The sequence below is a fragment of the Nothoprocta perdicaria genome, unplaced genomic scaffold (genome assembly GCF_003342845.1).
Source record: "Nothoprocta perdicaria isolate Ctin4 unplaced genomic scaffold, notPer1 scaffold_177, whole genome shotgun sequence".
NCBI lineage: Eukaryota > Metazoa > Chordata > Aves > Tinamiformes > Tinamidae > Nothoprocta > Nothoprocta perdicaria.
In genome coordinates this window covers 1,606,845-1,629,982 of record NW_020454949.1, presented here as the reverse complement: position 1 = coordinate 1,629,982, position 23,138 = coordinate 1,606,845, and the positions used below count along the sequence as shown (strand labels likewise).

The following is a 23,138-nucleotide window of genomic DNA, read 5'->3' as shown; positions in this document are numbered from 1 at the left end:
TAACTGAGTGGTTAGGAGTGTAGGATCACGGCCTTGATGAGACACGTGGGCGGGAGGAGAGTGGAAGGGTCTGTACCCCCAACGCTGTTTCGGGCCAGCAACACCGAGCTGGGGGCTGAGCACGTCAGCGGACGTGGAGCTGGTAGCTGCATCCGCTGCCCTCCCCTCTCCGGCAGCTGCAGGACAGCAGTAGTGGTCACAGCTGGAAGGAATGGTTTGGAATGCGCCTGACACGCCGACTCTTAGCAGCTCCAACACTTCAGGCTCCTGTGGTCTCTTCCTGGAAGGTGGCCTCTTGGGCGCTGTGCGAGACTAGCTTGATGGGACCGGCACACGCAGTGTCCCACCTTGGAGCCAGCGCGCTCAGTTGGGTCTGCAAAATAAATAGGGCAGGAAGGAGCACATGGGCCAACCTCTGCAACCAGAGGTATGGAAGAATCTGGGCTCCCTCTCCGGGGAGTGTGGGATAAAGTGCTTTCGCAGAAGGATGGAGGCACAAACGCGGCGCGGCCCCTACTTCCGGAAGGGGGTCAGCCTGCTGATGTTCTGCCAGAAGTTCGAGGGCTTGCGCTTGGGCTCTGCCAGCATGAAGACTTGCTGCTGCGGGAGCGTGGTGGGCAGCGTGGGGTGCTTCTGCCGCATCAGAAAGTCATAGTAGGGYCGGGTGACGGCTGCGAGCACAAGGAGGGGGAGCAGTTAGTTTAGCACCGTTCCCTGCCCCGCACCCTGTAGAACTGCAACCGTTGCTGCAATTAAACCACGGGAGCACAGCGGGCAGGCGCTCCCTGTGCGGGTGGGCTCTCACTAAGGCTTTGTTATTCCSGCATTGTCCCCAACAGACCAAGGGCACACGCAGGGACAGGCTCTGCTGTGGTGGCCTTTATAACCTGCCATATCCCAGGGTCACRAAAACTGGCTCCCTCCCTTCCCCCACATGGGGATGGCACGTGGCTTGCAGCGTCCGGCTTGCAGCCTCATCCCGGAGCTACACTTTGACTGGAAGCTGCTGCTTGGGTTGCACTGGGTTAGGTGCAAAGCCGGTTGSCAGGAGTTAGGAAGCAGCTTCCTGACTCTGGCTTCTTGAAAATGCAGGAACGGTTCTGCAGCTGGCGTCGTGCGAGCGCACCACCTGCTACCCAAGAGCTTATGCCATTTGATCAAAACTATTCTCCCCAGTAAAGTAGGGCTTATTCTGAATTTAAAAAGCACATGCAAATTCTAAAGATGGTCAGTTACCTGCACCAGTCAATTAAATTCACTTCTGCACATCAGTGAAAAAGAGTTTTAGCAAGCAAAAAGATCATTAAACTCAACTAGAAAACTCGGCAAAATTGTCTCTAAGCCTTGCCAATGTGTTTTTTAAAAGAAGGATGTCACTCCTACCTTTCTTTCTGCCTCGAGGATAAAATAAATTTTTCTTTATGACACTGTTTTCACTCTTAATGCTGTAACTATTCAGTTCAATCTAAATTTGATGTTTAAGAGATGGCTTTACCAGCCATATCTCCCATCAATGGAAGTATTTACCAAATGGAGCTAATAAAACTTTATGGCTTAGAGTTACTAGTTTTTCTCTGCTGTGTTTAGTTTGAAGTCTTAGCTAGAAAAGATCTTGACTAAAATGTTAAATAAGCAAAACAAAGGTTTGGAAAATTCTAAAAAAAGTATACATTAAAAAGTCAGGTGGTTGCGTATTGGGTAAAYCTTAGTTCCTGATTATGAATCTGTAGCTGGCACCACTTACCCTTCGGCTTCCCCGTGTGCTGCTGCTTGCTGGCATTCAGCATTGCCTGCTTTTTCTGCACCTCCGTGATGGAAAAACCTTGAAGACAAAATAGAGTCTGTTAGGGGCCGGTCAGCTCTCTCTACCTCAGGGGACCACGGGGCAGGGCTGGCAGGGAATCATGGCAGGTGGAACTCAGCGGGGCAGGAGACATGAGCCCGAAACACTGGGGGAGCCTCAAGGAGCTCCTGTCCTGGCCCAGGCTCCTGGGCTACAGAGCTCCCATCACATGTTTCTGAATTAAGCAAGATTTAGACCAAAGAGCAAACGCTGCCGCTTGKGCTAGGAACCTTGGGCAGAACCTGTTCCCTGGAGATACCAGAGTTGAGCGCTTACTTCAAGCTGTATGTAAAGTATCAACCACTTTGTCAGCCCTGCTGAGTTCATTAAAGGCAAATCAAGCTCCACAAGCGGCACTGCAGCAGCAGCTCCCTGTGCTTTGTAGTTTGAGGGATTTTTTCTTTTACCACTAACACAAGAATTAGAGAGGCATCATTGAGGACATGCAAGTTCATCCAAGAACATCCATCCCAGAGCTGGCCTGGATGTGTTGGCCCTTTACACCCACGCTCTGGCCGCTAGTTAGAGACGGTGCTGTGTTGGTTGCATTGGCCTTTCCATACCAGTCTCTTGGTCAAGCTGAACCTGTCTCCTTTCACTCTCAAACGCCTTCAGCCAGCGCTGTTTCTGCTCAGGCTTTTTTGCACAAAATAAATGGACTTCCTCTGTGTCTTGGCAGTGCAGCTTAAATGCATTTTTCACACTGGTGTTGAAATCCTTGTCCTTCCCATCCTCTACATCCAGTATTTCCATATCATCCATGTTGATCCGACTTTTATAATACAGGATGTCCCGGCGCAGAAGATCCTGTAAGAGAGATGACAGAGTCATACTGATTTTGCTATTTCCTGTCCTCTCCCTTCTTTAGACACCTCTTGCCCTCTTCAACATGATGGCATTTTTCATCTTTTTAGTGGTCATAAGGTCTAATGTAAGATAAATTCATACAAAATCTGAATCTATGGAATTGCAGAGTTTCAAACTTCTTGACACCTTGGCAGCAAGGGGACTTGGGCAGTTCTGCCTGCTGGGTCAGGATAGGTGGCCATCTACAGATACGGCTATCTATCTGCTACACTGAAGCTCACTCGTAATGAGAAGGGAAATTCATCTTGGACTTGCTCTTAGAGCTTCATTCAGGTCTATGATTGTGCACCAGCCTTCCGCCAGTATCAGAAAATAGAATGGAAATAGAAATAGAAAATAGAATTTGAATCCCATAGTCCACATSTAAAAGCTAGAAAAAGCTGGCTTTTGTTTTTTTGCATTGCAAAAGAAAAGCAAATCTGATAGCAGTGATAAACAACAGTGAGAGTTTCATATCTTAGGTTTATCTTCATATTTTCATGAAGCCTAGAGGCAGAGGACTGCTTTCCTCTTTTGCTATAAGTATTTGGCCATCCATTGGCTCCTATAACTAACTTATTTCTGCGGCTGGGTACGCAGACCAGCCCAGTGTCAGGCAGAACACTGCAGCAAATGCACATAAAGCTCTGTCAGCCAGGAGCACATAGTGCATTAAAGAAATAGGCATTTACAGAACAAGCAAAACTGAACTGAGGTATGTGAGTTGACCTGAGTTTATTAGTTTATAATGAATAGAAATTATGCCTAGTTTCAGCTTACCTTCTTGCAGCAAACAAGCTGGTGATCAAAAAGGAAGAACATCCTCTGTTGGCTCTTGGCTTGAGGATGGGAGATTTTGGTTAATTCCCCAGAATAGATGAGTTCTGAGCTTCTGACTAGGACATCTTCACCCTGAGAGCAGCACAAAGAAGAGGTTGGTTAGTGCCATCCAGAATAACGGAGGAGAATAAATCAGCGTGTAGGAGAACCTCAGYTTGGCTGTGCATCTGTCAGGGCTGATTTTCTGCTGGTGAAATGTGTCTTCTAGGAATGAGAGGGAGCCTCAGTGATGCAGGACAGTCCTCGTCACATCAGTGGGGACAGCGTTTGTGCCCTTGGTACCCAGAGAACATGAGCTGAATTTTGCTGGAACAACACGATAGCAAATTAAAGAGCTCCTTCTCCAAGGAGTGTGTTCAGGGCAGCTGATCCTTCATTAAAGGAGCAATAAAGCTGAGAATTTACCCTGACATCCTCTGGGAAGTAGAGGGCCTGGTTTTACTGAAGCTAGGATGTGAAAAAATGTGGTTTGTTTGTTTGCTTTAGCTGTTATTTCTTACATGGAGTCTCAAGGGAAGATTGGCTTCCATTATATATCTATATCAGAACCGTTTTTTTTTCTTCCTCCTGCCCAMCAAAATAATACGCCTTAGGTATAGGGGATACGTAGGGGATAGTTCTGCCCATCGTGACAGTTTGAAATCACTCAGATAAAATAGGGAGACAGGAGGAAATGGCCCGAACTGCCCCAGATGCCAGGTTCAGTCTAAAAGGAAACAAAAATCCCAGGAAAGAGGCAGGAGGTTGCTRGAGGGCTTAAGTGCTAGAGCTTTAAGTAACAGGAGATGATCACAGCTGGGCTGTTTAAATAAACCAAAGGTGGAGGGGCAACAGAACTGGGGTAGGGACAGTAATAATCCGTACAATATGATTGCTGTAGACAAGCGCTGTTATGGGAGGGAGGAGGGACGCAGAGACGGGGCAGTTKGTGGGGGAAGCCGGCTCTCTCACCTCCCAGTCTTCTATTGAACTCTGCCACTGAGCAATTTTGTCAATGTTCTCCAGCCGCCGCTTGCGCTCGTTGATGAGCCGAGCAACGTTCTTCATGGCATTTAAGGCAGCTTCAACATCTTTAAAATCCCTAGGGCACAGTGGGGTTGTTAGATATGAGCAGAAGACAAGCGCYAGCTGGAACCACCCACCAAAAGGCTAGGGCTGGTCAGCAGAAAACATGAGCGCCATGTGCAGCTTTACAGTATTTTTGAGGGCAGCTTTTCAGGAGAACCGTGRGGTTTGTGAAGCACATAAAGTCAGATTATAACCTTGTGGCAGATCCAGGCCCAATCTGTAGGAGGGCAGCAGGTAAGCAAGCAAATTTGGTTCCAGAGGTGTAAAATACTAGTTGCTAAGCCTCTTTTCTACAAGGCTTTTCAGGCCTTGTTTCCCTTAGAGAACTAACATGTATTGATAATGCCAGTCTGCAGGCGTGTGGGAGCTGCTGCTGTCACACGGGGGGTGAAAGTGCAGCAGTAATTGGCTGGCTTGTGGACAGGAGCTGCTGTCTCTCTGGGTGCTGGGACAGAGACCAGCCCTCTCCACCCACACACCATCTATTGCCACCAGCTACTTCTCCCTGAGCTGTGAAGAGACCTGCAYTACAGCGACGTGTCACTGCTGCAATTGCCCCAACAGCTACTGCACTGCATTAAGGAGCTCCTTATTGAGCGGTCAGCTTCAGATCAGCACATTTGAACATAAGTGAGACACAAAACAGTTAAGTTATTAGCGTTGAAATTAGGAAGGTAAAAATTCAGCTTAAATCACAGTACACCAATGTCAGTAGTTTCCTCTGACATGTATTTTCCATTTTACATCTGTAGCTAATTATTTCAGATGCTTTAGTTAATTGAGCCAATTGAGCATCACCCTGAAATGGAGCAATGCGTTTCAGCTTTTGATCAGRTCCTAAAGAAGCACCAACATTTGCAAGTACCTCGAATGTCGCAGGCCGAGACTTCCCCTTGGGAAGACTCGCAACCCAGCCAACCAYGCTGAGCTGCGCTCCATGTACCAGTCAGTGTTAGTCCTTGGCCATGAGACCAGTGTCATGCCCCCCTGCAGCCCCTCCAGCACCTACCTGTGCTGGGGGTTGGTGTATTTGAGTAGTTCAGCCAGTTGCAATGGGTATTTGCAGATTTTCTGCACAGGCGTTAGCAGAAACCCGTCCAGGGAGATGTCGATCATCTTCTGCAGCAGGCGGCAGGCCTCGAAGAAGTAGACGTACTTGTTAACCTTGGTGAGCCGGGACAGCTCCATGCAGGCATTGGGGTGGTTGTTGCAGTACTCGGAGTATATCTGAAACTCTGTTTGCTGCAAGGGAAAATGAAAAGTCATTCAGCATCCACGTTCTTTAGGGTGCCAGCCTGGCATGGCTGTACCTGCTCCTGTAGCACGTCGGGCTGCTTGGTAATTTGCATTCTCCCCCTGACACTTTGAGCCAGAGCACTATAAGCTGGTGTTAGGGTGGGGTATAGTAGAAGTTAAGGCAAGTGCAGCTTCTCTGACAGACTTAAGACATTCCCATATATTCTGGCCCATGTTCAGCTGAATGTTTCAAAAGAATAAATCAGCAGTGAATATAAAGACCTGCAAAAAATGTAGGCATAAACTGCCCAGTGGGTGGTTCTTTGGCCGTTAAGTCTTGCAGCTCAAGGTGCCACGGGTCCCTAAAGCAGTATTATCCAGAATACAGAGCTCAGATGCTGAGGCATTGTGGAAATGTTCTCCGTGCAATCGCAAGACCAAGAGGGTGTTCGGGTGGGTGTGTTTTGTTGGGTGGGGGTGAGGGGACAGGTTATTTTGTTTCTTTGCCTGGTTAGGTTTTTTAATTCACAGCTTCCTCTTGGTCAGAATAGCCTCCAAACCCTCTGGCCTGATCACCTCTCCCTTCTTTTCCCTTGGGTAAGGCCATTCACTTACATATTCCAAGAAGCAGGAGCCAACCTCACTCAAATGTGGGTGGTCTTTATTGAACTTCTTCTCCAGGGCTTTAACAAATTTCTTTTGGCACCTGTAGATGTCTTCAATGTTCCCAAAGATTGTCTTCAGCTGCTCTTCTGTAAACATGTCAGCTCTTTTGCGGCACTGCTTAATGTAACCCTATGAGGAAAGCAAATTGGAAAGGACACTGGGCACTTGTTCTTAGGCCTTTSGATACCAGCAACAACCCCCACAGAGAGCAGCCAGTCGTACACCAGCTTCCTGTACCCCTTGCTCACCTGCTTATTTTTCCTCTAATACCCCCCAGTATGGTAGAAACAGAAATCAAGCCACACTGCCTTTAATGATACAGCACTTGAAGGAGTCCCTGAGCTGTCTCTATTCTGTAGAAACATCTTTATCTGCCTGCACATAAAGGTGCTCTGACACCAGAAGGGATATTTTTAAACAGCAAAATCCATCCAAGGCTCTAGGGTTGGTAGCAGGACTTGCCCAGCTGAGTTAAGGAAGGAGGAAGGTGAAGAGCATGAGGAGGGGAAGAAGACTCCTGGACACTGCTGGAGGAAAGGCTGGCTTGGGACATGTGTGGTGCCTTGTCCCAGCTGCCCCCTGCCACGAGGCAGGGATTTTTGTGTCTTTTCAGTGAGRGGCTGCTCCGTCAGTTCCCATCACTGGCCCCACTGCACGTGACAGAGTGCCTCAGCCCGGAGAGGTGTCACAATACGCTGCATATTTGGAAGTGAAAGACCTAATTGCCTGAACATCCCCCTGTTGTTTTAATCTGAGTATATGACTTGCCCAAAGGCTGGGATCGCTGAGTGTGTTACTTCAGATCATATATTAGAGAGAACTGCAATGTTAGACATTTACTCTTCTCTGGCTTGGGAAATTCATTTAATCAGAGCCCAACTGGGTAATGCAAACAAAGGGACATTTGCGATACTGCTGTAATGACTTGCCTTCCAATTTCTGAGTGTGCAGCATCATTTAGCAGAGCAGATGCAGATTGAATTACCATCTTGTTGGCAAAGGAGATGGGGAGTTACTGTCCTAGGAACCTTATCTCCACGTACAGGAACAACCTATGCTCTTGTTCCATTTAAAGATTCTGTTACCTCGCAGATGTCCTTCAGATGTTTGATGTAGTCTCTCTCTGTGCTTATGATCTCATTGATGACATTGGTCCTCATCTGATCTTTGCTGGTCTGCCCCATCCCAAAGCGTCGGGTGCCACTGCTGGAGTCGTCGTCTTTGCCACCCTCTACCTTTAGAGGGTAGTCTTCCATAGGCTCATCCTGGTTTACTCGAAGCTGTGCCAAACACACAAGGGTACTCACCATTGGTATTGCCAACTGCAGCTTTCCACTCAAAGCAGAGCAGTTTGGGAGAGATAACTGAATGGCAGACAAAGACTGAGCAGGGGTGAGGAGTGATGGGGAACACTACACAAGTTACCTGCGCAAGTGTCTCCAATGCGGGAAAGCTAAGGACAGATAGTTTGGGGAGGGTATTGGTAAACCACATGATGACTGTGCCTAAGATGTGACATGGGTGGTTTTAAGCAGGCATCTCCTGTGGACAGAAGTCACGGGAATKATAAGTGGTCTACTGGGATGAATATATAAAAAAGCAGAGAGGAAATGGTTTATAAAGTGAAATTTGCTTGGGTATTTGTGGAGGGACTCATAGGGCAGGAGAAGGATGCAGTAAATACTTGGTGTTTTATTGCTTTATGGTTACTATCATATTATAAATAACAGATGGCATCTCAGTAGCTGCTCTCCCAAGATTATTTAAAGATCATTTATTTTTAATACAAAGGTAAATAGAATTGTCAGCAGGCCTATAATGTGGTAAGCAATGTCATGGTATTTTACGGCTGCGTGTGTGGAGCTCATGATTCCTTCGGAGCGCCCATGAGAGGGCAGCACAGCATGAGCAGAGGAAAACCAGCAGCGCTTGGGGGACCGGCTGCACGAGGGGGTCTAGCTACCCTGTCAGCAGTGTGAAACTGCCTTAGTTGATGCCGCGCAATTATCAGTGCCTTTCACTTACAAGATTGCTTTTATGCACTTGCACTGTCACTGCATATTAAAGAGTTCCCAGAACGCCTGTGGGAGTATTTTGTACACAACTAGAATCATCAAGCTCAGCACAGAGAAGAAAGGAAAAAAACAGAAGAAGAGGAGAAAAAAAATCCTCAGTTTTACTGTATCGCTTCCCAAGCAGGCATAAATATATGCAACTTTATGCCAATGATACAGAGCTACTTTAAACTTTTAATGTATTTTCCTCTAGACAGGACTACTCACCTTTATTTATTTATTTATTTATTTAATAGATAGATGTAGATAAATACTCCTTGTCCACATATGTGTAGATTACGTTTACTCACTGTTTAAAGTTGGTGAAACCCTGCATATGTGGAGGTCTTGTTTTAATTCATTGCTATCAGAGCACTGGATGATTTTAAGCTCAGAACTTTGCCTGAAACTGAGAGACCTGTGAGCACACAGGCCTTCCCAGCAATAAGCTTGAGAGTCAGTGATCCTGGCAGGTTATCTTCACAAAGTTACTTAAATATGTGTTGTAATGACTCTGCTAAAAGAATCTGCTATTCTGCATCTCTCATCTTATTTCCTCTGAAACATTATCTTATCAGAGATTATTGTCAACCATGAAAACTCAACGTATCTGCAAATGAAKAGAAAAAAAAAAAGGTCTGTTTTGACTAAGAAAAAAAATGTTGTACCCCTGTCAGTGGTGAGAATTTAGTCCTAGTGGTCTTACGTGCAAAAGCTACAGCAAAACATTTCCAAACTTTTATGGCAGTCTGCCCCACTTCTCTAAGGACTTCTGCTACAGCCACTGTATCATCTCCTTTCATCCTTCACCTGGCTTTGGGTATCTTGTGATCTAAGGTGACCTGAATAAGAAGCTAAAGGGCTGACAGTCTCTTTGCTCTTAGCCTTCTAATCACCTCTGCAGTGGTGAAGAACCTGTCCTTAAAGTGGGGAAAGCAGAGTCAGGCCTCCACAGCAACAACTACAGCCTACAGAAAAGATGCTGTTCTGCTCACAGGAAGAAAGAAAGTGCCCAGCAGTTACCCAGACTCTTTTTACCCCTGATTTGCACAGAGAATTCAGATGCATTTTAGACTGCTCTGTGAAGAATGAATGTGACCTCTGCAGTGCACACCTTTGGCTTTTGTGCCCATCACAAGCTGTTTCTGTATGGGCTTCGTAGTCAGCACAAAGAGAGAACTTTGGCACCAAAACAGATCAAAATCAAGTGTTTCTTGTCCCCACCGGAGCAGTTGTCCTTTCCTGTGGTTTTCCCCTCTGTTTCCAAGTGCCTGAAGTGCTCTATTGTAGTCCACCAGCCTTGTGCTTTCAAACCTCCAGGACGAAGGGAGGCAGTTACACACTTCGAGATATGGTGCTGGAGTTAGTACCAGATGGAAAAAGCTCAGTTTGGTGGTCGTGCTCATCCTGCTGTTGGAAGTGGATCCTAGATTGAGGCCCTCTGCCAGCTCTGGGCTTCCTCTGGGAGAGGATTAGTTRCTCACTGTGGAAGGAGAGGCAGTTTACCTGGATGCACACTGGCCAATACACACATGGATGGCAGCTCCTCAGCCTGCACAGCTCATTTTAGCCCCAGAGCCCACAACTGGGTTGCACTTGCCATGATCTACTGGTGGGGAGTGGGAACTGCCCTCACACATGACAGCACCATGCARAATGCTCACTGTACAGTAGCCACGTGTTTAGGAAAGCTAAAATGCAGATGTTGAACAGCTACCTCTAGGTATGGAGGCACTCAGCAGTCATTACATAATMCMWRKSYSKGGGKRRRRRSAAAASMAAAMMAAAMMAAAACAAAACAAAACAAAGCAAAACAAARCAAAACACCTGCTAATGGTGAGGTGTGTAGAAATGCTGAGGTCTTACCCGTACAAAGCTGGCTGGAAACCAGCCTTCACTGTCCAGAATCCTCCCCCACCACCACTCCTTGTTGGTCGCGTCCATTACTTCAATGACATCACCAGCCTTGAATCCCAGCTCCTGGTCATCCATCGTGACATGGTCCCAGAGGGCTTCTGCATACACCACACTGCCATCACTGATGAGCTGTGGACAGAGAAGCAAAAGGGTCAGCAGCATTCCCAGAGCCGTGCCGGCACCTGCAGCACAGGCATCATCTCAGCTGTGACAAATGAGCTGCTCACTCATTTGCAAGCAAAGTGCAAAGGAGGTGGTGCTAGTCCAACAACTGCTTTGACTACCCTTGCTCTCAATAGCATTTCTTGCAGGTGACTTTGCCTCAACCAACAAACTAGGCTTGGTGGTACTGTGTTGGTGGAGGCTGCTTTCATGGTTTGGAAAGCCTTGAAAGCCATCCAGGAGCTTCAGGGTTTCTAGGGCCATACTTGAGAACAGAAAGTCTTCTGAAGCTTCAGACCTGGTCTAGGATGAACAAAGCTTTATGTCTTTATGGTGGTTAAACTTAGCACTTAAGCTGCTTAAAATAAATCTCCTGAAGCCTTTAAGTAATTATGCTAAGGGCCACTGGTTATTTACAATACATATCAAAGCGGGCCTATTCTAAGGGAAAAAGTAAGCCTGGCAATTAAAAGAAAACATAGAACATGCCTAGAGACAGTTTGTGGGCTCTTTAACACAGTGCTGACTGCATCCGTAGAGGCAATCCTGACATCCATCCATACAGTGCTGACTGCATCCATAGAAGCAGGCTGCCATTCCCAGCTGCTTCCAACTTAGCCACCTTCTAGTTAGGTAACCCTGAGGAACTGCTGCTGCAGTGAGGTGTGTTATTTGTACCCGGCCCAGCTGGTCACTACCACAGGACTGCCTGAGGTCCCCACGCCCACCACGGCAGAGCAGAGCACAGCGACGTGAAGTCCCTACAGCCACAGCACGGAGGTGTCTGGGCCCAGGRCCACCACATGGAAGCCAGGAGCCCCAGGCCAACCCTGCACTAGCAGCACTGGGGGGTTGACACCACCACCTCCCATGGGGACAAAGCCATGTGGTTCTCACCAGACTTAATGAAAACTGTGTATCTAACTGGTGAAGCCTCAGCTGTTATTTTAATGCACTATCATTAGCATCTTACATTTTCTATACTCAAGAAGCAGCCATACTGTGCACATGACTGGCCAAATACCCACAGGCAAGCAGACAAGCCACTGCCAGAGGATTCTCTGAAGACTGACTAAAAAGATGCMTGAAATACAAGCCACGATTTGTTTAACCAGCACCAAACAACATGTTTGTGGTAAGAAAGGATGAACAAGAGGGATTAAAGCAAGAAATAAAGACAAAAAACTTCATTGTTTTGCTTTGAACTGTCTTGCTGCCTCAAGTACAGCAGTACTTGACACTCTTGCATGGCTGCAGGCTGACAGGCTCAGCCCTGACTTTAATAACCAGAATATTCACTGCCCAATTTTCTGTTAAGTCCCTCAAACTGCACCTTACATTATTTTCTTCAAATCCCRAAATCCCGAACAGCTCAGTTTAACAGCCCCTCTCCCGCAGTAACTCCTGGAGGGCGGCTGTGAGCCACAGCTCCGGTCTGAAAGCGCCGACACTTCCATGGCACCTAAGGGGCTCCGTGACTACTATTAAGTTCCACAAGAAATAACATGTTCCAGTTTTGGAAGGTGAACATCAGCAAACAGAAGATGCAACCCCAGCCAACCAGCTGCTGCTCAAACCCACCCCAAGCTGACAGGTTCTCTTTGCTTATAGCAATGTTTGCTTGTAGGCACTGCTGTCTGCAACCCAGAGTATCAACACCGACTCTCTCCGAAACTGAACTTTGACTACAGCAGCTGCTCTAATACTGTCTTAGCATTTTAATGCACCTACCGTCTGTGCAGCTACAGCCATCCACCTCCTGCGTGGCCAGGGCAGACRTGATGGGAAGGAGCAGGGCTGAAGTACTTGGGAAGACTGGTCAGGCACCCCAGAGATTAACTCCATTACACACAGACAGAGAGATGCCGCTTGCCCAGGCCTAGGGCTCCACGTTTGTTTGTGTGTGAGCTCCCCGTCCTGCTCGTCTGAGGCTGGGCACTTGGATGCAACTACCTCCTCTGTCCTGCTCTCGTTGTGACGGGAGCTCCAGGCAATGTTAACAGAGATAAAAGATCTAGACAACTTACAGAAGGAGGGAGGAAGATTGCTTGAGGATATATTTTTCTTTCAGCTGCTCAGTTCTACTTGAGTAAGCTATCTGAAAGCTATCTGAATAGCTTTCTCTTGAGAATACTAAGCACACTTCAGCGCTAAGGACTAAAAATTAACCCAGGTGCATCACAAGATCCTRGGAATTGAGCAGTTCAGGGAAAAAGAGCAAATAAAATGGATACTTTTCCCCTAAAACAGATATTCAAAGAAGAATAGCTGAACTCAAGTACTTCCTGCTGAATTAAAATGGCTTCTGAGCAGCCTGTGTTCATTAGCTTTGTAGCACTCGCTGTGCCAGCTCAGAGCCTGTGAGCTGCAACCCGACAGCCCGTGAGGCTAGCACGTCCCATGCTGAGACCCTGCAGGGAGCCCCACCAGAGCACCGGCTCCTTCTCCTGACAGTTCTCAGAGGTCCTTCTCCTGTCATTTTTTTTCCAGACCTTCCCTTGGGTCTTCGCTAATGCAAAGGGCAGCAGAGGAGATAAAAGAAAGACGTTACTTCTGATCTCGCCCCAAGGTAGTTTTTCATTAAAAYACAACATGTTTATTTTGACAGAAGATAGGTAGAAGGCAGCTAACCCATGCCTTGAACTGAACCCCATGAGATAGTGCTCAAATTGCCCTGACTGCTCTTTCTTTCTCCCCGAACTTCTCGCGTCCCTGTTTAGTAGTGGGCAGCAGAGATGGGCGTTTCAGCCGCAGAGCCGCAGGCACTCAGCGCGAGCTCGTTCCCCGACAACGGCCTCCGTGGCGGCGCTCCCCTCTGCGAGGAGATGCAGGCCCCTGGGTGAGGCTTTACCACAGGCGCCGGCCTGCCCGCGGACCATGGCACCCCAGGGCTGCTGCCTCGCTGGGCTGCCGGGGCGCAGCTCTGTGCCGGCTCAGGCTCGTTCTGGGCCTGCCAGGGCCCTCGTCTCRGCCACACGGCCACAGGCCGCATGGCTTCTTGCTGCTGCTTCGCCTGCGTGGCCACCATCACCCGCCCTGCCGCGGCACCGCAGCAAGACACACGTGTCCTGCTGGATGGCGGGCTGCCTGCCCCCCTGGGCACGGCAGACCTGCATGCCATGACCCAAACCAACCCATGCCTGCATCATTAGTTGCCCTTTGCCTGTTGTGCCGAYGGCCTATTTTATCACCAGGAATGTTAGGGCAGAGATTAGGGATAGTGGGAGTCTTGCCTGCGTTTACCAAGCATGGCAGATTTCCATACAGTGAAATTGGAAATGGAAATTCCATTTTCATTTTGAGAGGGATTCTCCTTACCAGTATCACTGCAAAGTCAGTTGGCCAAGATCTCAGTCCAGTTACACATGCTTTCCTGGTGTCATATAGTGCTTTTTAAAAATATGAACCTGTAATCAAACTCCTCACAAAAGCGCAGTACATCTGGTATAGTTCCCTCCATTGACCAAACATGTAAAATTTGTCATCAGGTTTATTTGGTAAGAACCATTTCCCACAAAACCATGCTGGCTGGCACTTACCATATTCCTGCCTTCCACTTACGTTATCTGAGTCCTGACTCTTCTTCAGAAGTGGTTTAAACAAATGGGAAGCGGGGGGGTGGCTCTCCCTGTCCCAGGCAAGGAGGAGCTCGGAAGTCAGCCTCCTTATCATGCACTAGAGAGGATTCCTTATAAGAGCAGAAGAGGCAGAGCTCTCCTTCAGCTGTATACAAAGATAAACCATGGGAGTGCATGACATGGGTGTGTATCTTTGGGCCTAGTTAAAATGGCCCTACATTTGCTAAAATTGATTTAAACTATGTTACTTTGTGCTTTCCTGGGCTAGGAGAGCTCTTCCAACAGCGTGGGGATGATAACTTGCAGCTAAGGAGAACCACTCAAGCTTCTGCATCTAGATCTCATCAATGCTCTTCATACACCCACCATCACCCTGCCAGCCAGGACCTGTATGTGACAAAAAGTCTGTTGATTTGGGAACTAAYAACTTTAAGCTTTGGGGTGAGGAAACAACAGGAGCTGAGCAACTTCTCATACTTGATGTTATTTGGAAAAAGAAGTTTATAGCACATCTTACAGTTGACTGTTCAATAACAACAGCAGTTGCTCACAGTGATTACAACAAGCTGTAAAATAGCTTCCATTTTAACCATTTTAATCATTCCAAGTTTCCAAGTTCCCCAGGCACAATGATTCTAAATTCTACATTCTCCTTATTTGTCTTATCAGCTCAAAGCCTTACATTCTGATTCAAGTGAAATGCCTTTTCAAATGACGAGATACAAGGCTGATTGTCATGGTGACAAAATGGCAAGTAAACGGCATGCTGATAAGTGTGATACAACATGGTATCTAAAAAGGCCTGGCTCCAAATGAGCTGCTCTCCACAGGAATGCAGACGGATTTAGGAAGATGTCATCTTGGAGCTCACCGGGGTCAAAAAGTCAGAATGCCAGGAATGACTCAGAAAGAAAGAGGGACGGGGAGAGCTTGAAAAGGCACAAAGAATCCCACGAATCAAAGGTACGGAACAGCTTCCAGGCCAGGACACGCTGCACACACTTGAGAACTGGAGAAGGTCAGATGGAGGGTGACCACTAGATGAGGACTGTATGTTCACGAGCACCTGGGGCTGTTCAGTGGCTCTCACAGCGCAAGGCACCCAGTGAAAGCCCGCACCAAGTCTACATCTGAAACAGAACATTTTTCTGTGGTGTGTAGTTAGGCTGTGCCACAGGATGCCACGGAGTCAAACATGTAGATGCGTTCAGAAACAGACTGGACAACTGTATGTCCTTGAAGGCCATTTAAACACACTGCATCTGGATACAACCATCATGCATCTTAGACACTAACTGCTGTAAAGACACACAAGGAGACAAACCAAGCTACCTTTACAACCTTTCCTAAGAATTTACCCCAAGTCACAGCTAGACGAGGTATTTGCTGATCTTGCAGAACTGTTCATATGGTATGAGAGAAGTAAGAAACATAAATTACAAGGACTTAAGAACACCCTTGGGCAGGACTATTATCCTCCTGGAGAGGAAGGCAGTTCCTACCTGAGCACCTAACACCAGCCCTGGCTGCACTGTCACACATCTGCAAATGCCCGGTTTTCCTTGCCCCAACAATAAATTTGCAGAGGTGGGAGGAGAAAGAAAATGCATTGAGGGAAAGGGGGTTGTACGAGTGCCTCTCGTATTGCAAATGGGAATAAGGAGTCCTTGAGTGCAGYCTACGTGAGTGGAGATGTGCCACATACTCACTCAAAATGCTCAGAGGGACTAGACAACTRAGAGCTAAAGGACCTAAAAACCTCCTCAAACTCACAAAGCTACAGAACTTAAGTCATTCTAAAGCTCTAAAGCAGCTTAAACAGCTTAAACTTCTGTAAGGCCTTAAAGTGTTTTAAACATTTTAAACCCATCTAAAGCCTTAAAGTGGCTTAAGCAGCTTAAAATGCTCTAAGATTTAAAAGTAGTTTAAGCAATTTCAACTTCTGCCTAACCTACTTCTCATACCTACCCCAGCTGCCTGGCACCTGCCAGCTCCAGATTAAGGTAGATCCGAGCTCCAGTCTCGTTGACATCATGCAGCTCCGATCTCCCCGAGTCTTGTTTCTTTAACCACCTTGCAGCTGTTCTGGAGCTCTCTGGAGAGAACTACAGCCCTTCTCTACTGGGAGCCACTGTCACTACAGGCCCAAGTTGGTATCACTGACTAGCTCTGGTTGCACCTGAAGGAGGCTGTGAACATGTAATTCCAGGCTGCTCTGAATCGAGGTTTTCTAGACTAGCACCACAGCAGTTCTTGGAAATCAGACAGACAATTGTCTCCTATTTTTCTTGGTTCAGTGAAAGACTGAAAAAAAAAGAAGAAAACCAAAAGGGCCTGGGTTTGAATTGTCAAGTGTGAAGCAGCCTCTGTGCGGTCACTCATGCACATCTACATGCTGCCTAACATCTGGCTCCAGTTTGGCCGTGAAAAGAATTCTGTGGGACTGACTAACTTTCCAGCTCACCAACATTTTGAAGACTACACTGACCGCTGAACATGAGGCATATGAAGTGCATGCAGTTTTTATGTTTTATGGTGCCCTAATATTGACAGTACAACCTTGGATTGGTAATGGCCAATGTTTCTTTGCTTTGCCTTCATTTTTCAAATGGCCAAGATGTTTCTTTGCTTGTTCTTAAAGGTAATATTGCTTCTTGATGTATCTTTTTCACAGTATTGTTTTGCCACCTAAACAGAAGCTATTATTTTCTTTAGAAAATCTGTTTGATGGGACTGTGAACTCGGTCACTTCTGCTACAAACTTTCCTTCCCCCTCTCCACGACCAGAGTCCTTTTAYCCACCCTCACCAGAGCATCTTACAGTGTTTTCCCCCATTTCCACTCTTTGCCGGAGGCTCCGGCTTCTGCTGTGTATCCCARCTGGAGCAGAAGGTCACAGTTCTCGGCAGTCCCATGACTGTTGCTATTCCCTTCCCCGCAAAGATACAGCAAGTCACAAAATCACTCGTAGCCTGAAGAAAAATTAATCTACATTTGTTTTGCAAATAAGGTTAAAGAAAACACTTTACAGTAGAAGCAAACCGTGTTGCTAGCAAGCTACCCTGAATCACTGAAAAGTCAGCATCTCTTTGGCTCTTAGTGGGCAGCAAGCCAGACACACAGCACTCGTCTTTCATGCCTGCATGTGATTAATTTCAAAGGAAGACATAGCAAAAAACGAGCTAAAATGTTTTTATTGCTCCTACCTCCTATAAAAACATCTGTCTTTGATGAACATCCCTGTGCCAAAGTCTGCACAATACTGGTAGGTGCTAGCACAAGTGCTGGGCCAACCTTGTGCCCAGAAAACAGTGCAAACTTTGCTACTATCTGCTCCCTTCCTTCACCTTCTCTGAGAGCTGGTTTTTAGTAACCCAAGCTTATATAAGATGCATTTCTTTTCTTTCCAGCAATCTCTTTCTCAGTGCACACTGTTGGAGATCTTTTCTCCACTAAACTAAGGATCACTGTCCTTTTCTTTGAAAAGCACAGGAAAGTCTGAGTATCAGCAGCAGCTAAAGGAAAGGAACAGAAAAATCATGATATAGCCTCACTGCCAGGTAAAGCAGGATGCCTTGTCTTTGTTTTGGGACAGTATCTCTCAAAATARAAATGAGTCATTTCTTTAGCAGTTCTACTGGAGGCCCTTTAAGCTAATTATATTCTCCCTGTTCGATCTGTGCTAAATAATGCTTGTGAAGATAAGAACAACAAACCACAAGGTTTACATGCTAGCTCAGAACCAAGAAGATTCCTCAAGAAGCAGCGGTTTCCCTGGATCTTTTGAGCCCCACCGGTGCTCCTGCTTTTGTGCACGTCCGTCTTCGTTTGTCCCAAGCTGGCTCTTGCTCCCRGTCACGCTGCAAGCCCGCGCTGGCTGCGGGCGCCTTCCGTTCCCCCGCAGAACGCCGCTTCCCTGGGACAAACGCAGAGCAACCAACACACTTCCCGTCCCCTGCGCGTTCTCGGGCCACCCTGCCTGACTCCCTGTCCAAGCCTCTCGCAGGACACATGAGCTTTTCAAGACAAGAAACGGGTACTTTTGCAAAAGCAGTTCAAGGCAAAGCTGTGTTCTGGAGGGCCACGCAGTACTCTGCTCCTGCAGGCCCTGGTTCTTCTCTCCTTGCCCCAGGACTCTTGGGGTCCCAACAGGGCCTGCTTTTCCCCTGGTACTTAGGGTGGAAGTGCTCTCGCTGTGTAATTGCACCCTGATTAGCGTAACAGGCCCTGACACCTTGGAGCTACCAGTGTGAATTAACATTGCTAAAAATACTAAGTCTCAACATCTTAGCAGCCTTCATTTCTTAATCTCYTGGTGCAATTATTTCACTTAGTCAAGTGAGGAAATTGGAGCCAGCTTGTTCATGAGAGATCCTGGCACAGCTCCTTAGCTTCACATGTGATATCTAAGCAGGGTCTTTGYATTTCCATACAAATCTAGCCACAACTCTGTGGACACCCAACATGCCACACATTTCTAGCAAGACCATGACCATGATTCAGAGCAACCCATGGCAGTCACAACGAGCCCTGCCATACTGCTCTATACCACAAAAGCTATAGTCTCTGGGCCTGTAAATATGTTTGCTGCTCCCTGTTGTGCCACTTTGGCTCCACCCAACTGCTCCTGGAGGGGTAGGAGATGCTGCAGCACGGATGGAGCAGGGCTGGAGGGAGCTCTGCCACTGTAGCCCTGTGCCAGCAGGGTTAATGGGACTTCCTTTGGGCCTTTTTTTTTTTTTAATCAAAATATTGGCAGCATTAATTAAAAATAATTACTGATGGTATCATCCTAAATGGTTACTGTGCTTTTTATCTGGCGAGCTCATGCCTTGTATTCCAAGAATAAATCACAAAGACAGCAGATATCAAACATCAACGCAGAAGTAAGTTTAGCCTGGGAGAACAGATTAAGAGAAAGATACATTCGAAGTGCAGAGCTCCCTTTGGAAAAGATGCCCCAGTGTGGGCGCTCTTATCCACGCTCTTCRCACTTGCAAGGCACAAAATCAAGCAGCAGGTAGAGCGGGCTCCGCAGGCCCTGGCCCGCTCCGTGCTTTGGTGGAGGTGCCCACGTAGGGACAACACGGAGTGCCCCGGGCAGGCAGGAGGCTGCAGCCCTGCGCTCCGCTCGCTGTGCCCTGCAGCGGGAAGCGGGTGGGCAGGGGTCCACAGCCCCTGCGGCAGGCTCCATGTGCCCTCCCGCACGGCGCCGGGGTCGTGCGCCCGGGCTCCCTCCTCGGGGCAACGTGCCAAGGGCTGGGGCACAGCCTGATTTCCCGATGACTACGGGGAAGGCGACCACTGTCCGCCTACGGAGGCCCTGGCCCTTGTGTCAATAAGCACACTGAGAGCAAGGAGAAAACCAACTTTGTTCATTTAAATGTCAGAGCACTGCCCTTGCCCAGCGGCTTCTATCACCACCTACAGTTCCTGCACATGATTCAGGGAGCCATCACCAGCTTCATTTTTCCCTCAGCTCTTTGGACCATCACAGCTTCTCCAGCCAAGAGCCGAGGCAGCCCTGGGTGAGTCACAGCCGTTCCCAGCCTGATTCACGCTCATATGGCAACCGAGGGCGTACGTGGCTGCAAGTGTAGCTGAGCAAGGAAGAAACCCTGGGCTCCCCCCACCAAAACTGCACCCAGATAAGGTCAGAACCAGACAGCTACCAAACAGCCAGATAAGCAGGTGGAAAAGGAAGGTGAAATTCATTTAGCGTCATATATTATGAGGAAAAGCATTAATTCCTACTTAAAAACTAACAGCTGTAGCAGGTTGTGCTTTAGCRTGTACCTCCAACAAGTGCTCCAGACCTGGCAGCTGTCAAAAAGTTTGTAAGTGCAAGAAGAGACCTACTTTTCTGCTCCCAATTATTTAGCCAGTAATTATCTGGCAAGATTATCCCATGCAGGATAATGCAAACTGCCCCAAACTGGGAACGGGGAGGTAATTTCACCACAGTTTTACATGACTTTCTCTACAAGGTATTTGCCCCTGTGTCTTTTTGCATCTCTGGGCACTGCCCTTAGCAAACCCCCTGCTCTGCTTCCCCCCTGTCTCACGGCAGGCAGGACTGGCCCACTGTTGGGGCCGTCTGGGATCCTGTGCATCGTCACTTACTGCATTTCCCGAGGAGGAGAGCTGGGCTCTGGCTGTCCTGGGAGGTCCCACCGATGACAGGTTTGGTATTCCAGCCATCCCAAACCCAGTGGGATGTGGCGTTCCTTTCCAAGCAGCAGGAACATGGCCTTCCCTAACTGAATAGTGGCTACAGGAATTACTTCATCACCATGAGACCAACTTCAGTTACTTAACCAATTTTGCAAGGTATTATACAAAAAGAAGCTCCTGGGAAACTTCCCTGCAGCACCTCCCTCAGCAGAAGGTACCAGCAGATACAATCTCCAGGTAGGTGACAAAACCCATGCAAGAGCTATTTTGGTTACGCAGCGCTGGGCTGGACAAGAGTAGTGCATGAGCTCTTGTGAATGTGGCTGACGAAGAGGATGGCTCTTGGGTGGCCAAGGCTTAACCAGCTGTCCTGCACGACCTGCACGTGCAGAGCTAGATGCTCAGGTTATGAATGGGGCCAGCGTGGATGCTCTCCAGAGCTACGTGCGTCTGTGCAGGCCACGTGAACCACCGTCAGCTCTCACCCATTTACCCACATGTGCTCGGCCCTGTATCAAGTCACAGCAGCAGGGAGGGAGCAGGAACCGACGGTTCAGATGCGCCACAGGGGTTGCCAGGATGCTCAGGCCTATTTCTGCTCCCACTGCAGTTGACAACAAAATTCTCTACAGCTCCAGGGGTAGCGAGAACTCCTCAACACTCAAACGCTTTCAGAGCCCACTTGAACCTGGGGCACTAGCTGCCCTCACAGGAGCTGCCAGAAACCTTCCCGGTCCCTGCTGATGAGCAACCCACAGCCATGCTTTTTTCCCTGCCATTTGAAGCCTGAGCTACGTTTTCACTTTGAGGCAGAATGTGTGCTTTCCAAAAGCCAATCTTTTTCCACCACATGCCATAAAGTTCTGGWTCAAACAGAAATTAAAGCTGCAGGAAAAGTTTAGATAGAGGGGAAAGGGGACGCGATGGGGGAGATACAGATTTCTCTGAATGTCATGGTGTTCTTTTTTATTAAACTACCTTCAGAAAATAAGGTATACTGGATGCTTCTGGTGGCTGTGGCTATCACAGTGTCASGCTAATAGACTTCATAGTCTACCTTGAGATTTTTAGCGATTGAAAGCTGTCCACAAAGGTAAGAGCTTGCCAGAGAAGCGCAGGGAGCTGGGTGACACCCAGAGACTCCCCTCAGCAGAATCCTGCTCCACATGCAGATGAAACACAAAGCATCTCCACAATACGGACTTCATTTGTGTGCTCCTGATGTGGTTATATACAACATTAACATATCACACACAGTGACACACRTAATTGGTATGGAGAACATCACTCATGAGATGACACAGACATCGCCAGCATCTAGCCTTTCTCTAACCACAGCGCAGGCCCCAGGAGCCACAGATCTGAGAGCCACTCAGGTCTGAGTAGACTGAAGCACCTTCAACCACTGGGGACACAAAATGTACTGTCCTTGGGAGAGCTGGCAGGTTACCTAATGGACAAGATGAAGGAGCCTGTGGAATTACAAGAGCTAGGAAATTTTGCACAGTGTCCAGCACAAACATCAGCTGTGTCAACAAGACCAGAGTGCTGTGACTTCCTCTCCGGTCTGTCTTCCTCCAGAAATCGCTCTCCTTGGATGCTGAGGTGCTTGGATGCTGGATTCCCCAGCCTGGATGTGAGACGTGAGGGGTTGCTGATAAGACACCGCTGGGGTGAAGAGGCCTGGCCTGAGCACGCTGCTCCGCTGCCCTTCCCGCCCGCTGGGGCTACAGGAGTGCTGCTGGAGTCGCTTCCCATCCACGCACGGCTACCGCTGGCCAGCTGGAAACACGTGGCCAGCAAGCAGCGTCCTGCGCAGCCTGCCAGCCATTTTCACACGCAGGCCGGTGACAGAGAAGCCCAGAGATAAGACGAGAGACAGGGCAAGAACCAAAGAAACGCTCCTGTGTGCCGCTGCGGTGTTCGTTCAGCACAGAGAGGGCTGTGCTCTAAYGAGTGACCGGCTCATTAACTGCACTTTATCGCTCGTGCCCTCCTGCCGGCAGCCCCGGCGTGCGGACGGCCCCGGCGGCAGCTCCGCGCGTGGGGCTCGGTGCTCGCCGGGCCCTCTGCAAACAAAGCCGCGGCGTCTCAGCCCTCCCCGGGGCTGAGGAGCACTGAGGCACCGCAACACCATCCTTCGGGGTCGGGGTGCTTGGTGCCACGGCAGCGGGTAGGATCAAGCAGGTCGGCTCCGTCACCYTTCTCCAGTCTAACGGCGATCCAAAGCGCAAGGCACAGGTGATGACAGGAGGGGAGCGGGGTGGGGAAGGGGGCGGTGGTTAAAGAACAGACGGGGAGGCTCTGGGACACACAGTCACCGGGACGGCGGACGGGGGCACACAAYGACATGCTGACCTGCTGACGTGGCCCAGTCCTGGGAGCCCCGYGCGCCTCCGCTGCCACCACGCAGCTGCCGGCAGCCCCCGGTCAGTGGAAGGCCAGCAGGAACATGAGCACCACGTTGACGACGATGAGGAAGAGCAGGATGACAAAGACCACCACCCGCTGCGTCTCCGGGGTCATGTTGCAGCGCAGGAAGGCGTGAAGCGCGCTCCATTTGTGCCGGCTTCGCTCGGGGCCCTTGGCCATGGCTTCAGCCCCCAGCAAGCAGAACGTGTGCCGGGCGCGGGGGCAGAGCGCGGGGCGCAGAGCCCGGGGCGCTCTGGGGAGCAGCCGCAGCGGTGCGGCGCGCAGGCCCCAGCGCGGCCGCCCTCGCGCGGGGCCGCTCCGCTCCGCTCCGCTCCGCGCTGC

At 48.8% G+C, this 23,138-nt stretch overlaps 1 protein-coding gene across 2 annotated transcripts in view; it reads right to left on the bottom strand.

The window, feature by feature from the left end:
* Positions 1-449: 449 nt before the first annotated feature.
* The window catches only part of ARHGEF4 (Rho guanine nucleotide exchange factor 4), a 96,836-nt gene continuing 74,147 nt past the window's right edge, over positions 450-23,138 (bottom strand). Inside the window, exons 1-10 of one of the 2 annotated variants that reach the window (XM_026036350.1) lie at positions 22,743-22,806; positions 10,420-10,599; positions 7,585-7,779; positions 6,449-6,628; positions 5,607-5,839; positions 4,481-4,610; positions 3,470-3,601; positions 2,407-2,650; positions 1,745-1,822; positions 450-671 (exon numbers count right to left, since the gene is read on the bottom strand). In XM_026036350.1, coding sequence (XP_025892135.1) covers positions 514-671; positions 1,745-1,822; positions 2,407-2,650; positions 3,470-3,601; positions 4,481-4,610; positions 5,607-5,839; positions 6,449-6,628; positions 7,585-7,779; positions 10,420-10,545 — 1,476 coding nt within the window. In that variant the 5' untranslated portion in view covers positions 10,546-10,599; positions 22,743-22,806 and the 3' untranslated portion in view covers positions 450-513. Of the gene's footprint in view, positions 672-1,744; positions 1,823-2,406; positions 2,651-3,469; positions 3,602-4,480; positions 4,611-5,606; positions 5,840-6,448; positions 6,629-7,584; positions 7,780-10,419; positions 10,600-22,742; positions 22,807-23,138 lie in introns of those variants that run through there. The other variant, XM_026036349.1, reaches the window with a different exon arrangement.